Raw genomic sequence first — 25990 nt, 5'->3', positions numbered from 1 at the left:
CTTAGGCCCTTGGATATCCCTAACAAGATCTGAATGGAAATGGGGAAACTACTACTTTAAAAGAGATGGTACTTCAGGTCAAAGTGTTTGTACATGGGCAAAGAAGTATGTGGATGTCTATTTTGCTGCTACATGATTTATATTTGTAATAGAGAAGTTCAATCTTCAGCAAGGCCAGTTCAGCTCATTTTATGGGCAGCATATTTAATAAAAATGGACATTCTATAAAATACATTTATTTATTTTTTTATTGATATAAACAAGAAAAAAATGCTAATTTACTGGCATAAACCAGAGAAAATGTAAGTACACCATAATGTAAATGTGGTGTTGTTTGGACTGTCCAAAGTGAAGGACTGAGGAAATACGTGGAAGCACATTGTGCATCTATTCAGTTTAATGGAATAAAAGTATATTTAGGAATTTATGCTCTTTGGTACTTAGATATATTTCCATGATGATGGCACATCCTGTTGGTCTTAGGGCTCAAGAAGTAGAGGGATAGTTGAAAATAGTCTATATATTGAGTTGACTATCGCAAGACGCAGTTGTGAACACATTACCATTCTATTCTAAACCTTCTTGAAATCCATGAGTCTTTTCATTAACGTCTGTGGGCACTGGATCTGACTCTGTTTGCATAGGAGTGCAAAATAAATAAGCAATGGACTCAGATAAATGTGGCAAATAATGATTTGCCACATTTGGAGGGTGTAAGTAGAGAAGGGAGAGATTGTGAAGAACATGGTTTGAGAACAGGAAAACCTGAGAAAGGGTGAGGCAAGAGGAGGAGGAAACAGATTCTGAAAGACAAGGTATGGAAAAAGGATAGCCAAAAGAAAAGGGAGAAGGCTTGGGTAAGAACGAAACCATCAAAAAACCTCCCCAAAACCACACAGAGTCACACCTTTTAAATAAAGAATTAGGAGTCACCTCACCATCAGCTACTGTTGCAAAGCGCCCTGAATAGCTTCTTGTGGGTTAAAGCTAGCTGATTATTTTCAAAGCAGTGCTTTGGTGATGAAAACCTTTATCCAGACTTGATATGGGTAAAGCAGGGCTGTACTGGCGAAAGCAATACTTTTTTAATACCTGTCAAATTATACTGTTGAGCCATTCACCTGCCTGTGGTGGAGATACAATAGAACCAAAAACTGTGATGGAGCTATAGTACGATCAACATCTACTAATGCACAGGGGAGAACAGGACACATGGAATTAAGTGTCAAATCCAGCCACAGTATTTCTAAATCCACTATCTGCTCAGGAACGAGCTTATATTTTCTTAAACTTGAGTGAACATGATTTTCAAAGATTAGAGAAAAGCAATCGTTTATGCAGTGGTATCATTTTTCTAACTATGTCTTATAGTACCCATTAAGCAAACAGCTTCATTTACAACAGCATCTGTGATGAACTAATCCTGCTTTCCACGCACAAGCAAGTAACTCACTGAAGTCAAATGGGAAACTTGCAATTTTATCTCCAATATGATGATGGTGACCTGCAACTTATGGCACCTTTTTGAAAGGAAGCAACAAACACTTGGATGATCATTTTTGTGCCTGTTTGAGAAATCTTCTAGTTTTAGTCTAAGGTGGCAAATGTAAAATGCCTGTAAGAAACCAGCTTAAACCAGAGTACTTAAAAAAAACCCCCATGCCCTGTTTTTTTTTCTTTTGATGATGCTATTTAGGGAGAATTAACGTTTTGAGACAGTATCTGTTCTTTTGTGGATTTGCAGTGGTTAAATCAATAGTTAATGAGGTTCGTCATGTAATTTGAGCCTCTAGTTTGTTTATGCTAGACCAACTTTATCCATACTCCAAACAAATTATCTCTTATAATCACCAGCCTGAAGATAAATCTCTAAATGTTTTTCTGATGATAGTGCTGTGGTTGGCAGGTGTTAAAAGTGCCTCCCAGGGACAAAGATTGAAGATGGGCTTGTTCCCACAAATCCTTCAGGCGAGGATGTTTAGCTTTCTATCCTGTCATCTGCAGAGGAGCCTTGTATGGTGCCCTGCTAATGAAATCTAATAGGCAAAGGTCATATATCTTTATGAAGAAAAATGCAAAGCTGGTGAGTGATGAATGTGCTCCATGGGGCTCAGTGGACGGTGCTCAGGGATAAAATCCATGTTTAAACAGTGTTACAGACTGCTTGGCATATATATATTCTTAGTGCCTTAACTATGCTTTGTAAACTTCCTTTGTACCTGGCCATATGGGTGAAATAAATATAAAAACAACTCTCACTGACATTCATACTTATTTGCTTAAAATTAAAAGTAAATAAGACCTGAGATGGTCGGCCATCTGCCAGTTTTTAGACTGATGATAGATGCAGGGAGCCGCAGTGCATACAAAAAAAATATTTGTGATATCTTATGTATCCTGTTTTTAAAATGTTGCGTTAAAAAGTAATGATCCCCAAACTGTAGAATCTATACTATTGAATGTAAAGCTACTGGTTTGATACTTGGTTCAGACATCTGTAAATCAAGATCACTATATCAGTAATAAATAGAATTTAAATGGAATATTCAGGTACTAGGTTGCATATAGAGCTTTTGAAGAATGCCCTTCAGGCCCTTTAAGAAATCTTTAATCTGAAGTTAGAAGGAATTAAATAAACCAGATATTGTTGAATTACTGCTGTTTTTAGAGAAGTTACCAGTTCATTTGCTGTAGTTATACTGCTGAGCTAAGAGACAGTTCAATAAATCAACTCAGGCTTGATGGATTCTACAAACCATTGCAATAAGTGCGTGGAAGAGGAAAGAAATCTCTTAGTATTCCCTCTTTGACAAAAGGGTATGCAAAGAGCCTGAATGGATGAATGGTTGATTAATTTTGCCAGAAATTTTCTTGACAGCTAGAAATGTGTTTTTGTGTTACCATGTTTGCATGGGAGTTATTTTGTAAGGTATGAATTATTGCATATAAATTTACACCTGAGACTTAGCTGGCTAAAATAGACAGCTCCTGGTCAGTACCAATCCTTGTGATGTTTCTCAGCAGTTTAGTAGAGCACACCCAGGAGATTGGTCTCTGGTAACTTTGCCTGTTATCTCTTGCTAATCTGTGGTCAGTGAAATTAAATATTTCATATGATTCGATATTAGTCTGATGTGCAACTTTCACAAGTATTTTCAATGAATGTGCAAGCTATTGATATTTTAAAAGTTTTTAAAACAGAGTAACATAAAGGAGACAGGAAAGGATAGAAACAGGTATAATTTTTGTTTGCAAATAACATACTGACTTCTAAGACAGGGGATTTCACCTGTGTGGGCATGTCTACACCTGTAGTTACATGCGCCTAAACTTAATGCATCTTTGTTTAAGGCACTTTAAGGTGATTTAGGTGCACATCTACACATAGATGCACTAATATGCATTAAGGCACATTGAATTTAGGCTAAGTCACATTAGCGTACATGTAGCTGCACTAATGCACATCAACATGGAACATGTCCCTTGACACACACCATGCTAATGCTCATTAAGCATCTACACGAGTGCTAATGCGACTTAGCTATGCCAGCTTAAATTTGGTACTTGCTTTAAGCAGGTATCACATTTAGGTGGGATTAGCCTAAAATCACCATTTTTAAGGTGCATTAAGGGCATGCATGTGTGGACGCACGTCCTTAATGCACCTTAAAAATGGTGATTTTAGGCTAATCCTACTTAAAAGGCCTACATGTAGACAAGCCCTCCTTTCTCCCAACTAAAACTGCTTTGTCTCTTTATCACTATTTCATCATGTCTATTTAGTAATATCATGTATCAGTAATTCCTTGACATGAAGTTTCATTAGTTATATCTAGAATGGAGACTTGTGGCTATTTGGAGCAGAGTGAGGGTATGACATTGCATCAAGAGAGATGTCAGTGCCAAAAGCCAAGTTAACCCTTCCCTGGCCTTGGAACTGCCATAGTTTTATATGGCAAGTAAGGATCCAAAACCCTGAATTTGATGGTGGTTCTAGTGCCAGGGCATGATTAACATGACTTTATAGTGACACCTCCTCCTTTCACAACAGCATCCTGCCCCTGCTAAGCTGCACATGGACATAAGGTCTAGCTCCTCTGTCTCCATTACAGTGCTTCCCTTTACTGAGTGCCCAGAGCTTGTCTCACACAGTAGCTGCTTTGTGTCACTTGTGGTACATATGTCCAGAGTTAGGGCATATGTTATCCACCTCAGTGGTCAGAAAGAATTGCCTTTCACTATTCAAATATGATGCATGGTTAAACTAGGTCCCTTATAATGGAGAAGGAATCACCTTTTGAAGTTTTAGATAATGGCCATTGCTGAAGGCAGGCTGTTCCATTGGGTGACTTAGATGTTTTACAACTATCTCACCGTTTCTATTTTCTTTTGATACAGTGAAATACTGTACTTCAGCTGGAAAACCTAAAGCATGCTGGTTGTCATGACCAGGTCTGAGAATGCTAGATGATAGGGCTGTGAGAAGCTTCGATTGCTGATTAGATTCAGAGGCGATTCAGCCTGATTCGGTGGCAGAATCTCCAAATCCAAATCGAATCGGGAGACCAATAAAAAGGTCCAAATCAATTTGAAGCCTCCAAATCGATTCGGAAAAGATTTGGAGAGCTTCAGAGAGATTTGGAGATTTGGGCAGTCCCTGCTTGCTGCCGCAGGGAGCTGGACTCAGACTCCATGCTGGTAAGAAGGGGGGTGGGGAGGCTGGAGAAGGGGGAAGGGGACCATGGGGGGATCCCCGCTAGGCCCCACTCCCTTGCTGCTCCCCCAGCCCCTGTGAGCACACCAACCCCTGCCCACTCTCTCAGCTTTGTCAATGACTGCCCCGCCTGGCCCCAGTGTCCTGATGCTTTAAAAAAAATAAAAAAGCCCTGCACTCACTGGCTGCTGCAGTGGCTGTTGGGGCCTCTGAGGCCTTATGGTAGAGCCACCCCCCACAGCACAGGGCAGTGGGGGGGGCAGTAGGGATCCCTCCCCCCCAGCAGAAGCTGGTGAGTGAGGGGCTTCATTTTTTTTTTTAAAGTGCCGGGACCCTGGGGTCAGGCAGGACAGCCATTGACTGGGCTAGGAGAGAAGGTTGGGGATGGGGCCTGTTTGATCGAGAGATTTGGCTGATTTGGCGGTGGCTGAATCTCCAAATCAGATTTGGCTGAATCGATTCGGGACAGTGATTTGAATCACCAAATCGAAACACTGTCCCCTGAATCAGCCAAATTCAAATCCAAAGCAAATACTAGCCACTTTGCACAGGCCTACTAGATTTAGGTTTAGTTGTATGGCCTTTTTTTTAGAACTTTCTAAAAAAATTGAGACTTCCCCAATACACCTCTGCTTGTCCCAACTGTTTATACATTTGAAACACTTGAGACTTTTGAAACTTGTTACAATTATATATTTAAAATGCAAATCAAAACAGACAAATGAGAGTTTTAACACATACATGTCTGAACTTTTTTCAACAAATTATCTCAGTTTATTGAGTCAGAAAGCAGGTGTTAGTGTTATGATCAGTGGGAAATCTATATTTGTTGTGGCGAGCATAGTTCCTTAGTGAGGACATAATGTAATCATTCAATTGATTATAATTTAATTATCCAACTCACAATATGGGTCCTAATGTCCAGTAAGCTTGCTTGGTTAAGCTTATGCTAGTCCAGTGATAAATGCAGTGTAGAAACCCATAAGAACAGAATTGAAGAAGCGCTTTCAGATTCTACGTCCCCTTCTATTCTTTGCACTTGACCTGTTCCAGGAAACTTCAAAAAGAAACTATAGCAAGAGAGGCAAGAAAGAATAGTGGTCCTTTTCAAGGAAACAGAACTCATATACATCCTGACCACATATTAGTGGTGGGAAGAGTGGAACTATTCACAGATAAAGTGGTACATATATATCTAAAAAACATAACCCCTCCTTACAGGCTCTTCAAGCAAAGATGTCATACAGAAAACCTTTATAATTTTGTGTAAAGCAGATCTACCTCTAGTATGATACCAAAGATACCTAGAGCAATTCTCATAACTTTCTATTATTTCATTATTTTTTTCTACTTTGATGACCTTACCTGAAAACTTTTATAAAAAAATAGCTTGTCTCTCTTTTCAGGAGGGGGCTTTTGGTAATTAGTTTGGATTTACAACAAATGGCACACAGACTGTTAGCTCTGCATGTGTGCTATAACATTGGTGTTTACCCTATTATATTGCAATTTAAGTATGTCATAAAGTTTTATCAGTGAGCACATATAAAGAAACAGAAAAGCAGAAGTAGTGAGCATGAAATACAAAGAGGATATAGAGAGTCAGAGTATGCCTGAACTTATGGATCTTTATGGCTGAAAAAAATAATTGCTTTTATTGAGAAAATTTATAATGGGGATACAATCATATTCCTCATTTATAGTTTGTGATGGTTGGGTATTTTTAGCAAATGAGTTGTCAGCAGAAAGGCTTCATTAGACCCATCAGGATATCTGCCCATGAATAACGAATCCCAAACTGTACTGACAGTTTCCTTGAGCCAAAATGATGGAGCACCTCTGACAAAAGCCATATTGTGCTCTCCATGTGAGAAATGTGAAGAACAAAAGAGACAGTTTGTTCTTAATTTGGTCAGGTTAATATTGACACAGTTAGCTCAGAAGACTCAGAAGTGTGTGTAATATACATTTACAGGGATCACTCGGGTAATTGACTGCTGGATGTCATAAATCAGAAAGTGTTTCCAGAGAAAAAGAAATTACATTTCTCTTTGAATATTGTTCAGAGGTTTAAAACATTTTCAGATTTGCAACTATACTAATTCTTAAATAAATAGAATAAAAATTCCTACAACTTCTGAAATACTGCTGCTTTTCACAGATAAAAGCCTGTTTTACTTTCACAATATAGGAATTTGTATAAAGCAATTTCACCAATACTGATCATACCAAAGAACTAGAACAATGCTTCATCTGAGTTTATATTATTTCATTATATTTTTTTCAACTTTGATGATGGTACCTTTTCCTGTAATACCCATCTGATATACTTAAGCTTGTTACAATAAAGACCTATATCACTGTAAACTATTGGATTTCTTAAACACTAATATATTTTGGGGAGAAATATTCCAAATTAGGTTTGGCAAATTATGTGGAAAATCTACCAGCATGTTGTCAGTTTTGTGAATGATATTTTTTATATGCCTGATGTATAGAAATTGATTTCACTCACAATTTACACTTTGGATGAAGCTTGGGGTTTACAGTTAAAGATAAGAAAATGCTTGCTTTCTTCAATATGACTAGCTGAGGAGCTGGTCACTATAGTACCAAGACATTAAGGAAACATATTTAAAATTATACCATAACATTTTTATTTTATTTTATTTTATTTGTTTTCTTCTCATGTTACAGGATTATTTAGAGGATTTTGATAAGTAACAGGATGCATATGTAGTACTTCATAGCTGTAGAGTTATGTGAATATATTAATTTATATTTAAATCAACAAGAGGTAATACACTGAAGTAACAAGCTTCTTACAAAAAATAATAGCCATTAGACCTTTCGTGGAGTTTCAATTTGTCATCATTGTATTTCTTATTGTGACATTTCATTAACTCCAGTAACAGATTTATTTTTACAGTGATTATAATAAATTTTCAATGTGGCAGCTTAACTTATGAAACCATTAGTGTTCTTCCATTTCTGCAGGAAATACATTATTCTCAGTTAGGTTTGGCAAGAACTGTGGTATTCTAGTGAGGAATATTTACTTAGCTTTAGAAAGTTTGTTCTTAAAGGCTCACAGTTCCAACCTGTACCTATTTTCTAGTCTTTATAATTCTGAGCCATTTGAAAGAACAGCATTCTTATTTATGAAGCGAACTGCACAGAAAAATTTTCTTTAGAGGATGCTGAGGGTGCAATAAAAAGCTATATTTAATTGGCAATAATTACATCTTTGGTAGGGTTTGCACCCTGGGCAGCTATGGGTTCTGGTTCCATGGAGCAGGCATGGTTTGTCATAGGCAGGGAGTTAACCCTCTCACTACCCCCTGCCCTCCCACTGATTGCCATGCCAGGCAACAATATAAAACCCTTACTTTGTTGGGACAGTTAACTTCTTTCCCCTGCTCTGTATAACTACAGCGTCTAGCTCAGGGATGGGCTAAATACTACCCACAGGCCAGATCTGGCCTGTGGGGGGTCCCTTGGTCCCATCTGGCCCAGGAAGTGTCCAGACTGTGGCACATCCCACTGCCCCCCGGGTGCACAGTGGGACTGAGGCAGCTCCATGGCTGGACTCCATTTCCAGGCAGCCCAAGCAGTGGTGGCTCCTTCCAGCTATTGCCATTGCTGGCCCCAGCCCCAGGGAGTCTGGCAGGGACCAGTGCACACAGACCCAGCTGATCCCACCCCGCACCCACTCCATACTCATCCCAGCCAGAGCAGACCAGCTCCAGACCAGCCAGGACCTACATGCAGAGCTCCGGCCCCAGTTTCAACCCTGGCCTGCCCCAGACTGCTTACCCACTATGAGCAGCAGAAGCTCGGGGGCATGGGGGAAAAGTGGTCACTTGCCCCTCACCACTAACAGGCCCTTCTTCATGTGGCCAATGGGAGCCTGTGCCCGGATTGCCTTGCAGCTCCTTTCCACTGCCACCACTGCCCTGCTGGGTGGCCTGGAGGTGACGCTGGTAGAAGTGGTGATCGTGGCAGAAAGGAGCCACAGGACAGCCTGGGCATGGGCTCTGGGTGGCCACAGCAAGAAAGGTCCAGCAGCAGTGAGGGAGAGCTGGTGGCTTTTCCCTCATGCCCAGCAAAAGCTTCTGCCCAGCTGCCACCACTGCTCATTGTGGGTGGGCAGTCTGGAGCAGGCGCAGGGTGGACCAGGGCCAGGGTTGTGTGCATAGGTCCCTGCTACTCTGGGGTTGGTCTGCTCTGGCTGGGGAGAGCTCAGAGAGGGTGTGGGTCAGGCTGGGGCCAGGTCTGTGCACTCAGCTGCTGCTGGGTGCTGGTGGCGGTGGCAGGGAGGAGCCACAGGGCATTTGGGCTCTGGGCTGTTGGAGTAGAGCAGTGCTGTTTGGGTGTGCTGGGGCGGTGTGCAGAAATGCTGACTACAACAGCTCCTCAAAACTGCCTATGTTGTCCATGGGCCCAAATAATTGCCTGTCTCTGCTCCAGCTGTTGGGAGCAACAATATGCCTTGCCTCCATTCTGGAGGTCCCCTGCATCCATTCCACTGCTTCTTTTTATCAATGCTTAGGATTCAGGCCCACGAGCCCATTTCTAGTTATACTACTAAACACAATTGATTTGTGGGGGTTGGCAGCCAAAGTGAAAAATGTGACAATAACAGCAAAAACAGAAGAATAAGCCAAACAACCCACATTGAATGTAACATTTTTTGTGTCTTTCATCAAGCTAAATCCCCCTCCGCCTACCCCATAAAAAACATTTTCAATGTTCTTGGCAAGCAAAGGAAAGATGTAATGACTACTTACTTCTTACCCCTTGATTCTAAATCTTATTTGGCCTCTCACTCTTCCCAAATGTCTGGATAGGAATTGTAGTCACAGCATTTTTTTCTAGTTTCAGCTAGCTCAGAAATACTATCATTTCCCTTCTGAAGCAGATTTTATTTTGTTTTTTTCTGTCTGCCAACTGGAGCCTGAACTAGCGTAATTCCCATTTTTTTTATGATTACAAGATCACTCAGAAGCTTCAACTAGTGCAGGCTATAACTGCTTCCCAATAGCTGGTACAGTCAGAAGTCGGCATATAACTCCTCTCTTCTGTACTCTCCACTGGCTCCCAGTCCATGCTGTCTTCAAAGTGTTAAGCACAGACCTGACAATACCTTATGCAGCTCTGTGGCTGATGTGAGATGCTATGCTGCTGTCTGTACTGGGCCTTGATACTACAATGTTGGTTTCAGTATACCTACATAAAGGCAACTGCATCTCTGTGAGAAAGCCATTGCAAAACACTAAAGACCAGTGCGTCAATCCATAATACTGAGAGACAGGGAACACTCATACAATCCACAGCACTGGAGATGCCAAAGGGAAAAGAAAAGTGGAAGCATGTGACTGCTAGAAGAAGTAGGGTCCCCTGAATTCAAAAGGAACAGATTGAAGTCAACTGCTTGCAAGCACTCTGGAACAGCTGAGGAAAAGGCAAAAGAGAGGACATCGGGCAAGATCCAGAGGACTCAGCAGTTTAGAGAGCAGGAAGTACAGGGCCCCAGGAATGAGGACTCTAAGACCACTGAACCAAGAAGGAACAGAAGAGTGGTGATGGTGGTAACCCCCTTTTTCAGAGAGCAGAGGCACCAATTTGTCATCTGGATTTGGGGTTCTAGGAGTTGTATTGTCTGCTTGGAGCCCAAATTCAGGATGTCACAGAAAGATTGCCAGATCCCATCCATCCCTCAGACCACTACCCTTTCCTGTTTGTCCCTGTAGACACCAACAATACTTCCAGAAACAATACTGACCAGATCAGAGGAAACTATGAGGCTCTTGGCAGGGGGCTTAAGGAGGTTGGAACACAAGTAGTGTTCTCTTCAATCCTCCCTGTGGAAGGCAAGGGCCCAGGCAGGGACTATCATATCATGGAAGAAAAACACATGGCTGAGACAATGGTGGTGTTGGTGTGAAGGCTTTGGATTCCTCGAGAAAGATGGATGTTCTGGGGAGGAGGACTGCTACCAAGAGATGGGGTCCATCTGACAAGAACTGGAAAGAACATCTTTGGACATCATGTGGCCAGTCTAGTAAGGAGGTCTTTAGATTAGGTTCCACGGGGAATAGTGAACAAAATCTTAGAGCAATAGAACATACAATCCAGAGAGGAAAGGATCAGAAGAAGCAGCTAAACTCTGGGATAGGGTCAGATAGGGTCAAATAGGTCAAAATTCAAAATATGTCCAATGTATGCATACACATATGAGAAGTATGAAGAATAAACAAGATGATTTGGCAGTTACAACCTGCAGAAAGAACTATGATCTGATTGGTATTGTGGAAAAGTGGTGGGACAGCTCTTACGACTGGACTGTCAACATTGAAGATTACACTCTGCTTCAGAAGAACAGGGTTGGGGAAAAAGGGTGGTGGTGTAACCCTAGTATGTCAAAAACACATACACTTGTTCCCTGGTTCAGGAGCAAGAAGATAGCACATTAGAATGTGTTTAGGTGGAAATAAAAGGTGAAAATACAGTACCAATATAATGTTGGGAATTTATTAGAGGTCACCAAGTCCTGAAGAAGAGGTGGATGGGGCACTCTTTAAGGAGGTGATAAAATTATTCAAAAGTAATGAGATGTTACTGATGGGAGACTTCAATTTTCTGGACATCTGCTACAAGAACAATACTGCTCAACAGCCCTGATGCTGCGCAACTTTCTCACTTCCACCTGGAGCTCCTTCACCCAGCTCTCCAGAGACTCTACCAGAGCACCCCCCCCACCCCTCCCCCACAAATGGGGCTATCTCTGTCCCTGCTCCTTGTCACTGGGAGCTGCGCTAGGCACCCCCTGCAGCCCAGGACCTGATCCAAAGCCTCCATCACTGAGAACTCCATCTGGGTAAAAGCCTCAGAGGAGCCAGAGGTTTGGGGCATGGCGGTAGTGGGAGGTCTGACTGTGCAATGCATCCCCACCATGTTTAAGTCCTTCCTTGCATGCCTCTTTCCTCTGAGAAAGCTTGAGACCTCACAACAAAGAGGTGGGTCACTAACTGACCTGCGAACTGACTAGCTAAATCTTGGTGTTCCTCAGGTACTCAGTTAGATCTGCCCTTCCCAGTCACAAGATGGTCTCCTCGGTCTTAGATCAATCACTAGCTCTTCTATGTTTCCACATCCTCTTTGTACTTTTGGTTTGAAAACATATTGCTCTTGTCTCATTTTTACCTGGGGTGATGCAATTTTCAAATTTCTGTTTTATCACTTCAAAGTTGGCACCTCTTCTTGAGTTAACTGACAACTATTAAAAGTATAAAGTGCTTCAGAACAGGCAAATGTCAGGAATAATGCTACCTTTTGACCCTCTCTTTTTGCCATTCACTGCTTCCTGATTCAGAAAGAAGCATTGTATAAAACTTCTCCTTTTGTCTTCCATAGCTTTCAAATGGCACCATTTACACCTTCAATAGTGTTTTTTAGCTCATTTTACTTTTGGTACTATGTGGTATTCATCAATCAGTCAGAGCCAAGGCATCTGACAGAGAAGTTGGTTTCATCCAGTGTCAGAGTACTAATTGATCAGCATCATGTAACATGAGTCTTTGCCCAGCATGACTGGCACTGGCAACAGCCTTTTAAAAATATGCTCTTCCCACAGTGTCTGGAATGATCAGGGAGTTGAAATACAGGAAGGCAATTATTTTCTTTATCCTGAAGAGTTTATAATCCTAGGCTTTGATACCAAAGGTATTTATATGTAGGTGCATCTACACGTGCTATTAAGGCAATCGAAAAGCTCCAGCACAGTTCATGCTAGGGTCAGTTGCTCCCGTGTGCAGCATCTACACATGCACCCAGGACTACAGCACTCTGAGCCAAAGCAAAGCAGCCCTTGGCTTGCAGGGTGCTCAGCGGGTCAGCCCCTGGCTCTGGGTGGTGGTGTTGGGCGGTAGAGGGGCTGGCTGAGGCACGGGGGTGCTAAAATTCAGGGCTAAGCAGCAGGCAGCTCCCACACTTTAGCACCCTCATGCCCCAGCCACTGTCTACACATGTGTTTCAGTGCACGGGACTCCTCTGCTGTAAGATACTACTGTCCCTTACAGTACTATCCTCTGGCAGAGTTAATTTCCTGTGTCCTAATACTGGCACATGTGTAGACTGTGACGCTGTGCTACGGAGCTAATCAGTCAACTCTGCAGTAAGTGCATGCGTAGATGCGTCTTGACCACGTCTACATGAGACACTGACTGTGCAGTTGTTACTGCACAGTCATTTAGTATTTGTATAAACAAGTACTAAATGACTGCTCAGTAATCTGATTTATTGAGCAGTAGCACAGACGAATGGCTTTTTTGCAATGCTGCTGCCTGAGACTATTGCACAGTAGCATTGCATCACAGTTTCTGTCACACAGTGCTGACTGCACAGTGGTCTCAGGCTACTGCACAGTCAGCATCTTGTGTAGAAGCTGCCCCTGTGTGTATAAGTTAATATCCATGAGTTAGCCCCTAAAATGAAGGATTATTTAATAAATAGAAGAACTAAGATGTATATAAACATGTATCAGCATTTGCAGGTTTATTGCGTATAAACATGTTGTATAAGTGTATATTATAGTTAAGGGGCTGATTCTCATTTATACTAAGGCCCATTAATACCATACTAGAGGCATAAAGGAGTCTTAAAGAAGGTGCAGCTGTAATTCATGCCTTTTCATGAGTATTTTTACACTACCAGTGAGAAGCAAAGGGGAATAGGTATATATAAGAAGCAGGCCCTAAACATTAAACCGCACAATATTTTTGCTGTGGAAGTTCTTTGGATTCCTTATGAAAATGTGTAGCAGAAACAGAGGAACATCTTTGTTTACCAATTAGAGTGAATGATAGAACGATAGAATGTAAATTTAAAAAATGGATAATCTATGCATTTCGTGTTATATTAATCATTTGCCTTAATGTGCTAACCTAATGTAGTAACGGTGAATCTTTTGAACATAAGAATGGAACTAGGGTTTGGTTCAGTACGTTTGCGTTCATGCTAGGGCATTGTGAGTAGTTGTGGGTATTGCAGTTGTGTTGGGACTTGGATTCATTTCTTTTCACAAATGTGCCGTGGTTCTCAGACTATCCCAAATCTGAATCCATTCTCTTTATATTACATTACCTCATAGGAGCTCATCCTCTCAGCAACCTTTGTTCATCTGGCACTCTTTGGCCAAATTCTGATCTCAGTCATACTAGTGAATCCATTCATATCTATTCTGAGCACTGTAGCAGCTCCGTGACTTAGAGCTGCCTGTTGAAAACTTCAGCGCTAAGATTAGTGCTCAGAATCAAGATTTCACATCTGTCTCTCTGGCTGACCCTCTTCCTCACAGACTCTCTCACATGCTGAACACTGGCCCCCTGCAGCTCCCCCTGCGTGCTAGCCCAGGGGCTGACAGGGAGCATGGGGCTGGGAGGTTGCTCCCTGCCTCTGGGGGGCTGCCTGTCCCAGCTCCTTGATCAGGGACAGGCCCTGGCTCCCCACTCAGGGGCAGGGGACTTGGAAAGAGCTACAGGTCGGAGGCAATCACAGCCCTCTGCTTTGATCCACTGGAGGGGCAGCTAGCAGTGAGCCCCCGGTTGGGCAGGGATTCTCACTGCCTACTGCCCCACTGGTGGATCAGGGCAGGGGGCTGGGACCTGCTCCTCCCCTGCAGTTCTTTCCAAGTCCCGTGCCTTGATGGTGCTATTGGAGCATGGGGCTGGGACCTGCCCCTGACCAGGACAGTTCCCAGGCCCTGCTCCATGATTGTGGGGTGGGGGCAGGGAAGCCTGTTCCCCACCCAGTTCTGCAATCATGGGGCTGGCCAGGGAACATGCTCTGCAGCATGTTCCCAGCCCCACCTCCGTGATTGTGATTGGGGAGTGGTTCCCTTCTGCCAGGGCACTGTTCCCACCCAGGCTCCGGTGCCCCGGCAGCAGACAGATTCTGGGGGCAGGGAGAAATCTCCTGCCTGCCGCTGCCCGGGAGCAAGTTTGCTCCCAGTCAGCCATCTATATGGGCTGTATATCCCAATAAGTAATTGGGACTACATTTGCTACTTGTATTTACAGGTAGAAAATGTACTCTCAATTCGAGCCCATTACTGCGCAGTAAGCATCTGCACATGTAGACAGTGATACTTACTGTGGAGTAATTTGCTCTAATTTCATGTAGACGTGCCCTTTGTGTAGCAATTCTGCACATGTAAAAAGAAAATAATATTTTTGTTACATACTGTGCAAGCAGCGAGATTGAGCTGCATCTTTAAATGTAGAAAAGCAATATTTTTACTTACTAAACATTTGACAAATAGAATATTTTTCTTAATTTTAACTTAAGGGGAGGGAAACACATTTTGTGGACACATCTGAGCAGATTAATAAATAGTATTTGTATACATGTAACCAAAACAGCAATTTATCAGGTAGAAGGCAGATGGGGAAGGGCGGGGGAATGCCAACCTGTATATACAGTTGTGTTGTGTTGATGATGAACTGCTGTTTATTCAGGGGCAGCATAGCTTGGCAGCAAGAGAAGAACCATTACAGCATCTGACATTGTGCTTAGCTAGAAGACAACAATAAATTATCTCAAATACAAATAACAGAAGCATAAAGGAAGAATAAAATGTTCTCTGAGTCTTGTGTTCATTATTTCATGGGGCTGTTGCCAGAACTGAGAACTGAAGAAATACAGAGATTATTCGTATTACAGGCTTTTTTTTTTTACCCACACTTGAAACAGAGTCACCTGGTTTATGCTGCAAGATCTCTGTCACTTTAGATTATATTTATACCTACTGTAAAGTTAATTTATACTTGAAGTGCTGAATATAACTTTAGTATAGAGGAGCTTCAGACTGAATTAGAATCCATGCATTTTTTTTCTCCTTATGGATATTTGTTATTTACTGTAGAGCTATGATTCTCAACCAGGGTGTTACGGCACCCTGGAGTGCCATGAGTTCCTTTCAAGGTGCCATGATGTGCCACTCAAAATTAGCACTGTTAGGTGTGCAAACAAGATAAACCCAGGGATTTCTAATAGGAACACATAGTATAAAAAACACTCTGACCTATTGTGGTCTTCCTGAGTTCTTTGCAACAGAAGAATTACTCTGCTATTAATCCTAGGTGGAACTTTTTGAGGAGTGTCTTGAGTCTAAATAGGGGTACCTTAAGTCTGAAAACATTGAGAACCACTGGCTGTAGAATGATAGCCACTTAAACATTTTAAGGCTATCTTGTCCTACTATATCCTTCTTATTAGAGATTACTGACGTAGTCAGCTATATTAGTCTGAAGTCAGACAGAAGGTAGGGCAGAGTGGCACCTTAGAGAGTAAGTGGTTCATAGAGGCATAGTTAGTTTCTAAGGGTGCCTGTACATAGCGTAGGGGCTACTCTGATGAGCACATTGCAGCAGACTTGATAAATTGAATTGAGTGGTAATTACTGCACTCCCGCAGCCTGCCGTATCTCATGTATCAGTGTTCCCATGCTTCAAAACAGCTCACCAAATGAGCTTTAGTTCAAGCACCTCCACCACCGTTTTGAAGCGCAGGGATGCTGATACATGAGGCGCTGCAGCGCTTTAATTTGGGTGGCTCTTGGAACTGCTCTTAGTTAAAGTGCTGCTCCCCCTACCCCCAGAGTACATGTCAAAGTGCCCCAAGGTGCCACCCTATCCTATCCTCTGCTACTACTGTAAGTCACTATTTAGAGAGAATTACACTGAGCTGGAAAAGCCCTGAATCAGGTCCTGAATCAGGCAAATGCTCAGTGAAAAAAATATTATGTACTGATCTTGAAATATAAGGATGCCTCAGAATACATACAGAACTGGGGAAAAATAAGGTTACATGCATAATGGTTTAACTAGCGTTTCCTAACTTTCTGAGTGTTTGACTTAGCTACCTTAATGAATTTGGTTACTCTTTTAAAATAATTACTTTAAATGTATTACTAATATGATGAATTCCATGAATCTTGTATATCTATTTTTTTCTAAAACAAATGCTTCCATTCAGAAAATTGCAGAAGTCTGTAGTTCAAGAGCAACCATATAGTACAAATTGATTGTAACAGGTAAGGTAATTGATAAGTTTTAGCTTTCATGTCCAAGTTTCCAAAATGGAAGATATTGCAATATTTTTTAAAATCCCTAAAAATAACTAATCCTTTATACTGTGAAAGTAGTCCTTGGAATTAGCTGCTTTAGGTATGATTGGTAGAGTAAGACTATTCTCAGTTATACCCATTCACTTATACTTTCACATTCTTGGCTGCTTGCTCAAACAGCTAAAAGAAATGGAAATTAACAGTCATTGTTTAAATATGTAATTTCTTGGTATATTTCAGGATTGCATGTTTCACAGGAATATCATTGGTGACCTGAAAGCATTTATAGATAAATATGCTTTTGATGTACTTGTTATTTTGGCCAACTATTTAACAGAGGAAGAGCAGACAAAGCAACAAATAGTGGTGTACTCGGAAAATGTAGAGCTGTGCAATCAAGTAAGTATTTTTGAGAAGAATAACATCTTTTTATGAAGTAAGCATTGTTTAAAACAACGTGGGACAACTTATTGTATAATTAGATGGGATTAAATACAGCATAATCATTTAATGTGATGGTGTGGGCTCTTATAGCACTTTATGCTGCAAGTTCATCATGACTGTATTATTTATATAGCATTAAAAAAGCAGAACTGTATTTATCACTGATCCAAAACCATCCAACAGAAATGTCCAGTGGTTTAAAGAAAGAGATAGATGATTTTTCATTTAGAATATTTTCACCACAATTTTGTTATTATTTGACTTAGCTGTGCGTTTTGCTGTGGCCTGCTCAAGTGCTCCAATCACTAGGCCACGAACACAAAAACAATATAAATTAAAGGGATGGTTCAGTTTAGGCTCTTAAATCAGACTATGATGCTGCTTCCCCCAAATTTGAAAGCATTCTGATTCAAGTGTCTGGTTTTATCTTCCATCTGATTGGATCCTTGGAATACTATACAGGTTTTGAAATAATAGATCCTGATGGCATCTGGGAGGCATGTTCTCAGTAAAAGCGCAAGGATTCAAGTATATGCATCTGATTGCAAGACAGGGGCCAAAACTATTATGTAAAACGTGTATGTATTTTGCATGCAGAGACGATCCGGGCAGGGTGCAGGGCCTGGGGCAAATTAATGTGTGCAGGGCCCCGCCTCTGGACGCAAGGAAGCCAGCGGCAGGGTGGTGAGCAGCCAGACGTGAAGTTGGCAGCAATACAGTTGCCACACCACTCTGCCTGGCTCCACGGGGCCCCTCAACGCACGGGGCCCAGGGCGGTTGCCCCGATTCACCCCCCCTAGGGATGGTCCTGACTTGCATGTATAAAACCTTTTCAAAGAATTAACATTTCTTTCCATCTTTGAGATATTAGTCAGCTCCTAGAATACTTAACAACTGTCTTTTGAATTTGATTTAGTAATGATGAATAAAACAAAAAAAAAACAGGGATCACATAAAAAAAGGTACATAAATAGTATGTAACGGCTTTGAGTTTACCAGTTAATGTGTTTAGGGCTCATTAAAAGGATAGGTACAACAAGATAATTGAGAAATCAATCAAAAAGAATAGATAAGCAATTTATTATTTTTCTGTATTACTTATTTTCATCTATGCTTGGAACAGCTTCCTGTAACATTTTATTTTTCAACAGATTTGCTGTGAGTTAGAAGAATGTCAGAATCCTTGTTTGGAGCTGGATCCTTTGGAATGTGGATGTGACCAGATCCTCATTTATCAGCAAGAAAATTCTTCAGTCACTTGTGATCAAATATTTTTATTAATTAAGGAAGTTATCAATAGGAGACAACCAGAAATGGTATCCAACAGCAGAACTTCATCTACTGAAGCTGTTGCTGGGAGTGCACCACTTTCACAAGGTTCTTCTGGTATTATGGAATTGTATGGTTCAGACATAGAACCACAGCCCAGTTCTGTCAATTTTATAGAAAATCCCCAAGACCTCAATGGATCTATCCAAGCCCATGCTGATGTTAATATAGACCTCGTGAGTCCAGATAGTGGGTTAGCTACCATTAGAAGCAGTCGGTCTTCCAAGGAGAGCTCAGTTTTTCTCAGTGATGATAGTCCAGTTGCAGAAGGTGCTGCATCTCATCACAGTCTCCTTCCTGGTTTTGATTCTTACAGCCCCATTCCTGAAGGGGCAATAGCAGAAGAACAAACAGCTCAGTCAAGAAACAGCAGTGATAACTTTGATCTTTTCAGTTTTGATCTAGCACCCATGGTTACAGTTCGATCTGAGTCATCTTCTCGTTCTGTTGATTATTCCCCAGCAGATGACTTCTTCCTCAACAGTGATTCATCAGAAGGACAACCACCTACTGTTCAGAAAGGACTTGATGAGACAAATCTATTAGAAAGTGACATGGCTAATTATTCAGCTGATTTACTAATGAAAACAAATGAAGACAACAATTTAGTAGAGTTTGATGGTGAATTTAACCATAGGCAAGAAAATCTTGGAGATATGTCTGAAAAAAGTTCAAGTTTGATTGATTTAGTGGAAGGTGATTCATCTTCACCAGAGTTATTGAAAGTTGTTGAAACAAGAATTCCACCAACTCCTATGAACAGTCTTGTAGAAACATCACCTTTAGATAATGGACCACCCCTGTTTTTCCCACAAGATGTAATTAAGAAAATTAATGAAATAGATGGTGCAAATTATTCTCCATCTCGTGTTAGGTATGGAAGTTGGTGGGATGGCTTTGATTTAGATACCAAAACTGCTGATGCATGGAGTTCAAGTGAGCAGGAATCTGTATTTCAGAGTCCTGATTCATGGAAAGATCGTAAAACGAGTCCATTACTACGGGAACATTTTGACAGAAGAGCCTCCGATTCTGTATTCCTCCAGAAACAATCAAGGCAGATGGACTATTCAAGAGTAGGTCTGTGGGAAAACCAGTTTAACCCAGTCCAAGACAAACAGAGCCTAGAACTCCAGAAGAAAACTACTGAACATACCTGTTTGCAAAGTGAGTCTATAGAGGAGTCTAAGCAACAAATGGAGGACTTCACTGATTTGTGGAAGTCCAATGAACCAACACCAGATCCATGGTACAGTACTGTAGGTGAAAATGGGCAACTTAATGCAGAATCTTATGATGTTTGGACAAAGATTGATCACGATGCCACAGAGCCCTTGGAAAATGCATGGAACATGCCCAAACTGGATATTGAACAAACTTCAACAAAGAATCCTGATGCGTGGGTCATGTCCCAAACTAGTTTATCAGATACTTCAGAAATCACTGCAGACAATGAGTCTGAAAACCAAAAGAATCAACTATCACCAGAAACCCGGAATAATGGGAGAGACTATTTAGTAGAAGAATTCAGTATATCTGAAAATACAAGTTCCAATATGGATGGTGTGCAGGACAATCCTGAACTAAGCACAGAAAATCAATATGTTTTAGGTGACACTAAACTGAGACCAAAACAATTTGAAAAGATGAATGCATTGGAGCTGTATGATAAAAACACGAAGAAAGAAGCTCTGGAAGCTGTGGTTCCCTGGGAAGGCTCTTTTTTGTCATATAAATGCTCAGACTTTAGTTCATCAAATGGGGGTGAAGAGTTGGTTGTTTCTCCATTAGACACCAATTATTCAACATCTGATTCATATGTTTCACCTACATTTATAGAGGATGAGAAGGAAGGTGAAGAAAGGCATTTTTACAAAGAAACAATTTTTGATCAAGCAATTAGCTCAAATGCAGATGAATCTAATTTTTTTGAGGAAACACATAAGGCATCATTACCGCAAACATGTACTAGAAATACACCTTATGCAAGCCCTGGAAACGTGGACTTGTGGGATTCACCTCTGAATAACGGCAGACAGTGGAAAGCAGAAAATTCTGAAATTCTACCAAACACTGATAAACTTTTACTTAATTCAGAACAAATGCTTACTCAACATTTTTCAGCAGATGAGGAAGTTGGTGAAAATAAGCATTCTGATGCTGAAGACCCTAGAGTGCCTCTTGTATCTAATCAAACAATCAATCACTTACCTCAGCCACATAATGAATTGAATGCCAGAGACACTACAGCTGAAAAAGAAGAAATAGGGAGCAGAGGCCCTGAAGAGGACACTGCATTATCTACAAGTTCAGACAGGGGTAACCATTTGGACTTGACAACAAGTAACTCAGAAAGTGAGATTCCACATAAAGATCAAACACAAGAAAGTATTCATAAGGATTCAGAGCAGAGTACTCAGCTTTCAGTGCAGCAGTTGAATCTGTGGAGTATACCAATTCAACAGAGCCATCAGGCAGGATGGGAAAATTGTGATACCTCTCAGCAGCAAGAAGATGAAAATACAAGAATGGATGAGTCCGGTGGACAGTTAACCATTAGGAACATTTGGACTGTGCAAGATAGTGATGCATCCCCCTTAATACCATTCAAACCATCCTCTGGTACAGATTCAGAGGAAAGCAAGTCAAAATCTGAAATTCCTAGCTCACCAGAAGAAATAAGAAACAATGGCAGTTTTGAAGCTCTAGAAATAGAGAAATCAGAAATTGAAATGCCATTTTCTAATCAGACTAGTTTTGTCAATCAGGAAGAGAAGAATAGATCATTACAGAGCAATGCAGAGTCTTCTTCAATAATTGTTGAGACAGAAGGACATTCTGAGGATTTAGATGTACATAACCCACAAATGTACAACCATAGTATAATATCCCAGTTACTTCTTAAAAATACTGATAAGGAAGGTATAGAGGTCGAGGACGCAACAAGTCCAGAAATGGAAAGTGCCTCTGAAAGCTCTGATAGAGGGGAGGCTAATCAAGAAATGCCTTCTCCAACAGTGCTTGACAAGCTGGATATCTGGAATGGCACTGTGAAGAGTAGCTCTGACTCGGCTGCACCAAGTCATTTGATAAATAAAGCATCAGAGGTGTTAAGAGAAGCTCAAGAGAGTTTATCTGATGAGGTCCCTAACAATTTAGACATGTGTAAATCTGAATTAGGTTCTTCTGAAAATAGTCTAGAGTTAGGGTCCGATACCGAAAAATCCTTTGTGAATGAAACTCTGAAGATTAAATTGCAGGAGAATCCCTCTTCTGGATATGCTGAAATTCATGGTATTACAAATATGCCTATGAGGGATAATTCATTTTTACATGGAATAGATTCTGAGAGAAATGAAGCTTCTGGAAGTTTAGAAATGGAGAGTAAACTTCTAGACAAGGAGGATGTGGATGTCACCTCTCTTCATAATTTCCCCCAAACTTTAAGTGTTTGGAATTCACACATGGATGAAGATGTACAGTCCCCTGGAGCAAGTCCTGAGACAAGTGAGGTTCTTGATGTGGCAAACACCTGGAGTAGCCTATCCAGAGATCTAAAAATCAAAAGTTATTGTGAAGAGGATAATGTATGGAGTGGTTCAACAAATGATTATACCTATTCAAATACAACAAGCCCTGATATAAGTGATGCCTCTGTGAATGTGTGGGGGGTCACCCCAGCTACCAATAATCATAGAGAAAATAAAGAGACCTGGAACATTACACATGATGAGAAATTAGAAGAGACTCCTGAAATAAAGATTCCTAAAAAAAAGATCTTTGAGACTAAAAGTCAAGAAGAGTCTGAAACAACCACCGATCACAAAGTTCCAGTACATTTAGATTTCTGGAATGCACATGTAGATGACGATACAGTATCTTCCTTGTCAAGTCCTGAAGTAAATGAGGATTCAGAGAAATCAGAAGCTCTTGAGGCAGAGATAGAAGCAGATTCCAACCAGGAAGCAAATGGACATAAAGTTCTTGAACTACATGGGCCTTATTACGCACAGTCTGATGCAACAAGTCCTGAAATAGATGAAAACAGTTCAGAGGATGAAACTAAATTAGAAAAAGAGGAGGAAATGGCTATTTTGGATAACAGTTCTGAAAACATCAAAGCATGGACTGTAACAAAGGAAAATGATATTACTCACTCACCCATATCCGATCACAGTATACCTGAGTCTTCTGAAGGCTTAGAACGCAAGGAAACAATTCAGAGAGACGTTCAAGGAAATGCAGACAGTGGCAATCCAGACAGTCCAGGTGTTTGGAATTCATGCCAGCTGAGTGGTGATATGTCACCAACTCCTGCAGCACATCATAAAGAAGAGTGTTCTTCCAAGGATTCAGATACATTGAGAATATCATTGGAAGCTGATTCTAAAATGGAACAAAAATCCAGAGTGGAAATATCTGGATTTCCAGATGATAATTTGGGATGGTGGAATTCAGAAATGCAAGCAGGTGAGACGGTGGAAGGCCAATATTTTAATTCAGATAATGGCTTAGAAATGAATCAGTTAAACACTAAATTTGATGCATGGGGATCACAAATACAAAGTGAAGAATTAAAAGATACATATCGAACTGACCCAGGTAGCGATGGAAATCACTCACCCCTTCTATATTGTCAAGAACAACAACAGGAAGACCGGGTGCACTCCATGAATATTCACAATAGTCAAATGGATCAAGACCCTCTGCTGTTTAAAGTGTATGATCCATTCATACTTTGTAAAGAAGAAAAGGATTTAAAAGAGCAGCCTTTTGCTATAGTGCAGCAAGATCAAGACCATACTAAAAGTCCTGTTGTAGAAGAGTGTCAACCAGATATACCTGAGCCAGTATGTTTGGTAAATTCAGCAAGAGATTATGTGGATATGATACCCAGTACTTCAACTGGAGAGGACAAAGTAAATGTTTTTGTTCAAAAACAATCAGATGTAACTGAAACATTAAAACTGTGTAGCTCCCCAGAAAATGCTGTCATTGCATATGATTCATCCTTTAAATTGACAGCAAAATTAAACCGAGACAGAAATGAACTAGCTGAAATTCCCCAAACTACATTTATCCCAGATATTTTACAGGGCAACGCCCAGGAGAGTAATCATTCATTCTCAGTAGATCCTGATTTATGGACTGATGCTGAACATCTTTTCACTTTGAAAGCAAGTGGTGAAAATCCTGATATATTAAGTCACTGTGACCAAGACAGTAATTCACAGACGTCAAACAGTCCTGATGTGTGCCAAGAACATGAAGTCAAGCATACATCTGCACCATCTTCTTGTGCTTTGGCTGGAGATGAAGTTAGTCACTCACTTCTTGAAGTGTCAAATATAAGCCAAGAAGCAGGGTTTGGTTTTATACCGCTATTAGAAACACCCAAAGTAGCAACATATCCTGAACAAGGCAACCCCCAAAATAATGATGGGACAAATGGTGATGAGTCCTATCAACTATTATCTTCTGAAGCTCATGAACCTTTGGAATTTGTCAGGGAAGATATCTTAGAAGAATCTGACTTAGAAAATAAAGCAGCTGTTGTACAAATGGGTTCAGCAAGTTCCTCTGCTGAAGATTTGAGCATGGCTCCTTTAACTCTTGAAGACACGTGGTATGAAGGTAGCACTTTTGCAAACCATCAAGACTCAGCTTCAGCCAACACTGTTAGTTCTCAAAATGATTTAATTGCCGCCCCTTTATTTTCTCCTGGAAGCTCTGAAGAAAGCATAAAAGATATGAGTACTGTAGCTGAAACTGGACACATTTTAGCTATTGACCACACAGCAGTGACTAATGATAAATTAGAAATATCAGATACGTGTGATAGAAGTGAGACTGGTATAGAAGTGAATACTGATAATTCACCAGTCACTAACAATCCATTCAGGACTGTAGAAGAAGTGAGCCAAGCATCACTGTTAGAAAGTAAACAGATGGCAGCAATGGAAAGGCATACAACCGATAAACAAATGCTATCCTTAAAAGACTCACAAGAGGTTGGTAGTGAAGGTTTTGCATGTGGCTCATTCAGTCAGCATGCTGATAATGTAGTAAAAGGATCTGAAATCTTACTTGAAAGCCAGACTCCTTTATTTAAAGAACTGCCTAATGAACAATCACAAATCACATACACTTCTCCACCTAGTGTACCATTTGATACAGAAGTCACTGGCAGCAGAGAGAGCACAACGGATAAGATTGTATTAACACAGCAGTTTCTTGACAGTGGTGTAGTGGAAATGCCATTATCTTCACATACTCCTCAAAAAGAAGAAATAAGCTTTTTAGAGACCAAAAGCAGCAATACTAATGATCAGCTATTTGGCACACTTGCAGATTGTCCCAAGGAGTATCATGCATCAAGATCTTTATCGCTAGATTCTGAAGCGATGCTCAATTCATCTGAGATTTTGACAAGATTAGAATGTGAAGCGGAAACAAGTAATACTGATTCACCACCAGATGGAGCCCTAGGATTGCCCAATGGTAAGAACTTCCACACTTTCTAGTGAAGCAAGTTCATGAGACAAAGTAAGTGTAGGTGACATGCGATAGCTACCAAACAGTAAGACTGAAATTGTATCAGTTTTGAAAGACATGGGTCTTCCTGAAGTCTAGCACTTTGCTTTGGAAAGACCTGTATTCTTGCTCAGCTTACATTTTGAGGTAGGGATTCATTTACTCCAAGTGAGTAGCACAATGAGACCCCAAGCTAGTTGGCAAATAGGTATTGTCACCATGTTATATGTTTATTATTATTTATTATTGTTAATTCAGGAGGAGGTTAACAAGGAATATAAACTATACAAAAAATAGAAAGTGGATTTATTTTACAGGATTCATTTGATAAAACAATTATTGCTAATTGGCAGCAGCTAAAATGCATTTTGTTTGTTCATTTTTAATTTTAGAAGCTGCTGGTGACCCACATTATAAAGAGAGTAAGCAGAGGACTTCCACTGCAAGCCTTGAGCAGATGCATGTGAACAGTAAGGAAGATATGAAGGTAGATCAGACTGCATTACAAATGGATTACATCCTTATGACTAGTGAAGGAAATATATCTGTAAGGAAGGATATACTTGAAACAGAGGAAAGTGATTTTACATTTAACAAAGCTAACATTGCTGAACAAACACAGCCTCATGAAACCTTTTCAGCTGACTCATCGGATACATTTCAGTCAATCTCCATGATAAATGAAAGCGAAGGCCACTCTGTTTTGGGGACTGAATGGGATTCTTTTCACTTAGCACAGAAAAGTCCTTCTATTATGCCTCCAAACCTGGGTGATGAAAAGAGATCTCCAGAAAGCTGTGGCTGGATAGTGCTAGGCCCAAATGAAGTCAATGATATATCAC

At 40.8% G+C, this 25990-nt stretch overlaps 1 protein-coding gene across 1 annotated transcript in view; it reads left to right on the top strand.

The window, feature by feature from the left end:
• The window catches only part of LOC102386459 (protein prune homolog 2), a 227083-nt gene that overhangs the window by 117741 nt on the left and 83352 nt on the right, over positions 1-25990 (top strand). Inside the window, 3 exon segments of the mRNA XM_025191510.1 lie at positions 17082-17240; positions 18437-25115; positions 25541-25990. The exon segment at positions 25541-25990 is cut by the window's right edge and continues 17 nt beyond it. Of these exon segments, the coding sequence (XP_025047295.1) occupies positions 17082-17240; positions 18437-25115; positions 25541-25990 (7288 nt within the window).

Source organism: Alligator sinensis, unplaced genomic scaffold, assembly GCF_000455745.1.
Source record: "Alligator sinensis unplaced genomic scaffold, ASM45574v1 scaffold728_1, whole genome shotgun sequence".
NCBI classification, from domain to species: domain Eukaryota; kingdom Metazoa; phylum Chordata; order Crocodylia; family Alligatoridae; genus Alligator; species Alligator sinensis.
This window is presented reverse-complemented; position numbering and strand designations above follow the sequence as displayed.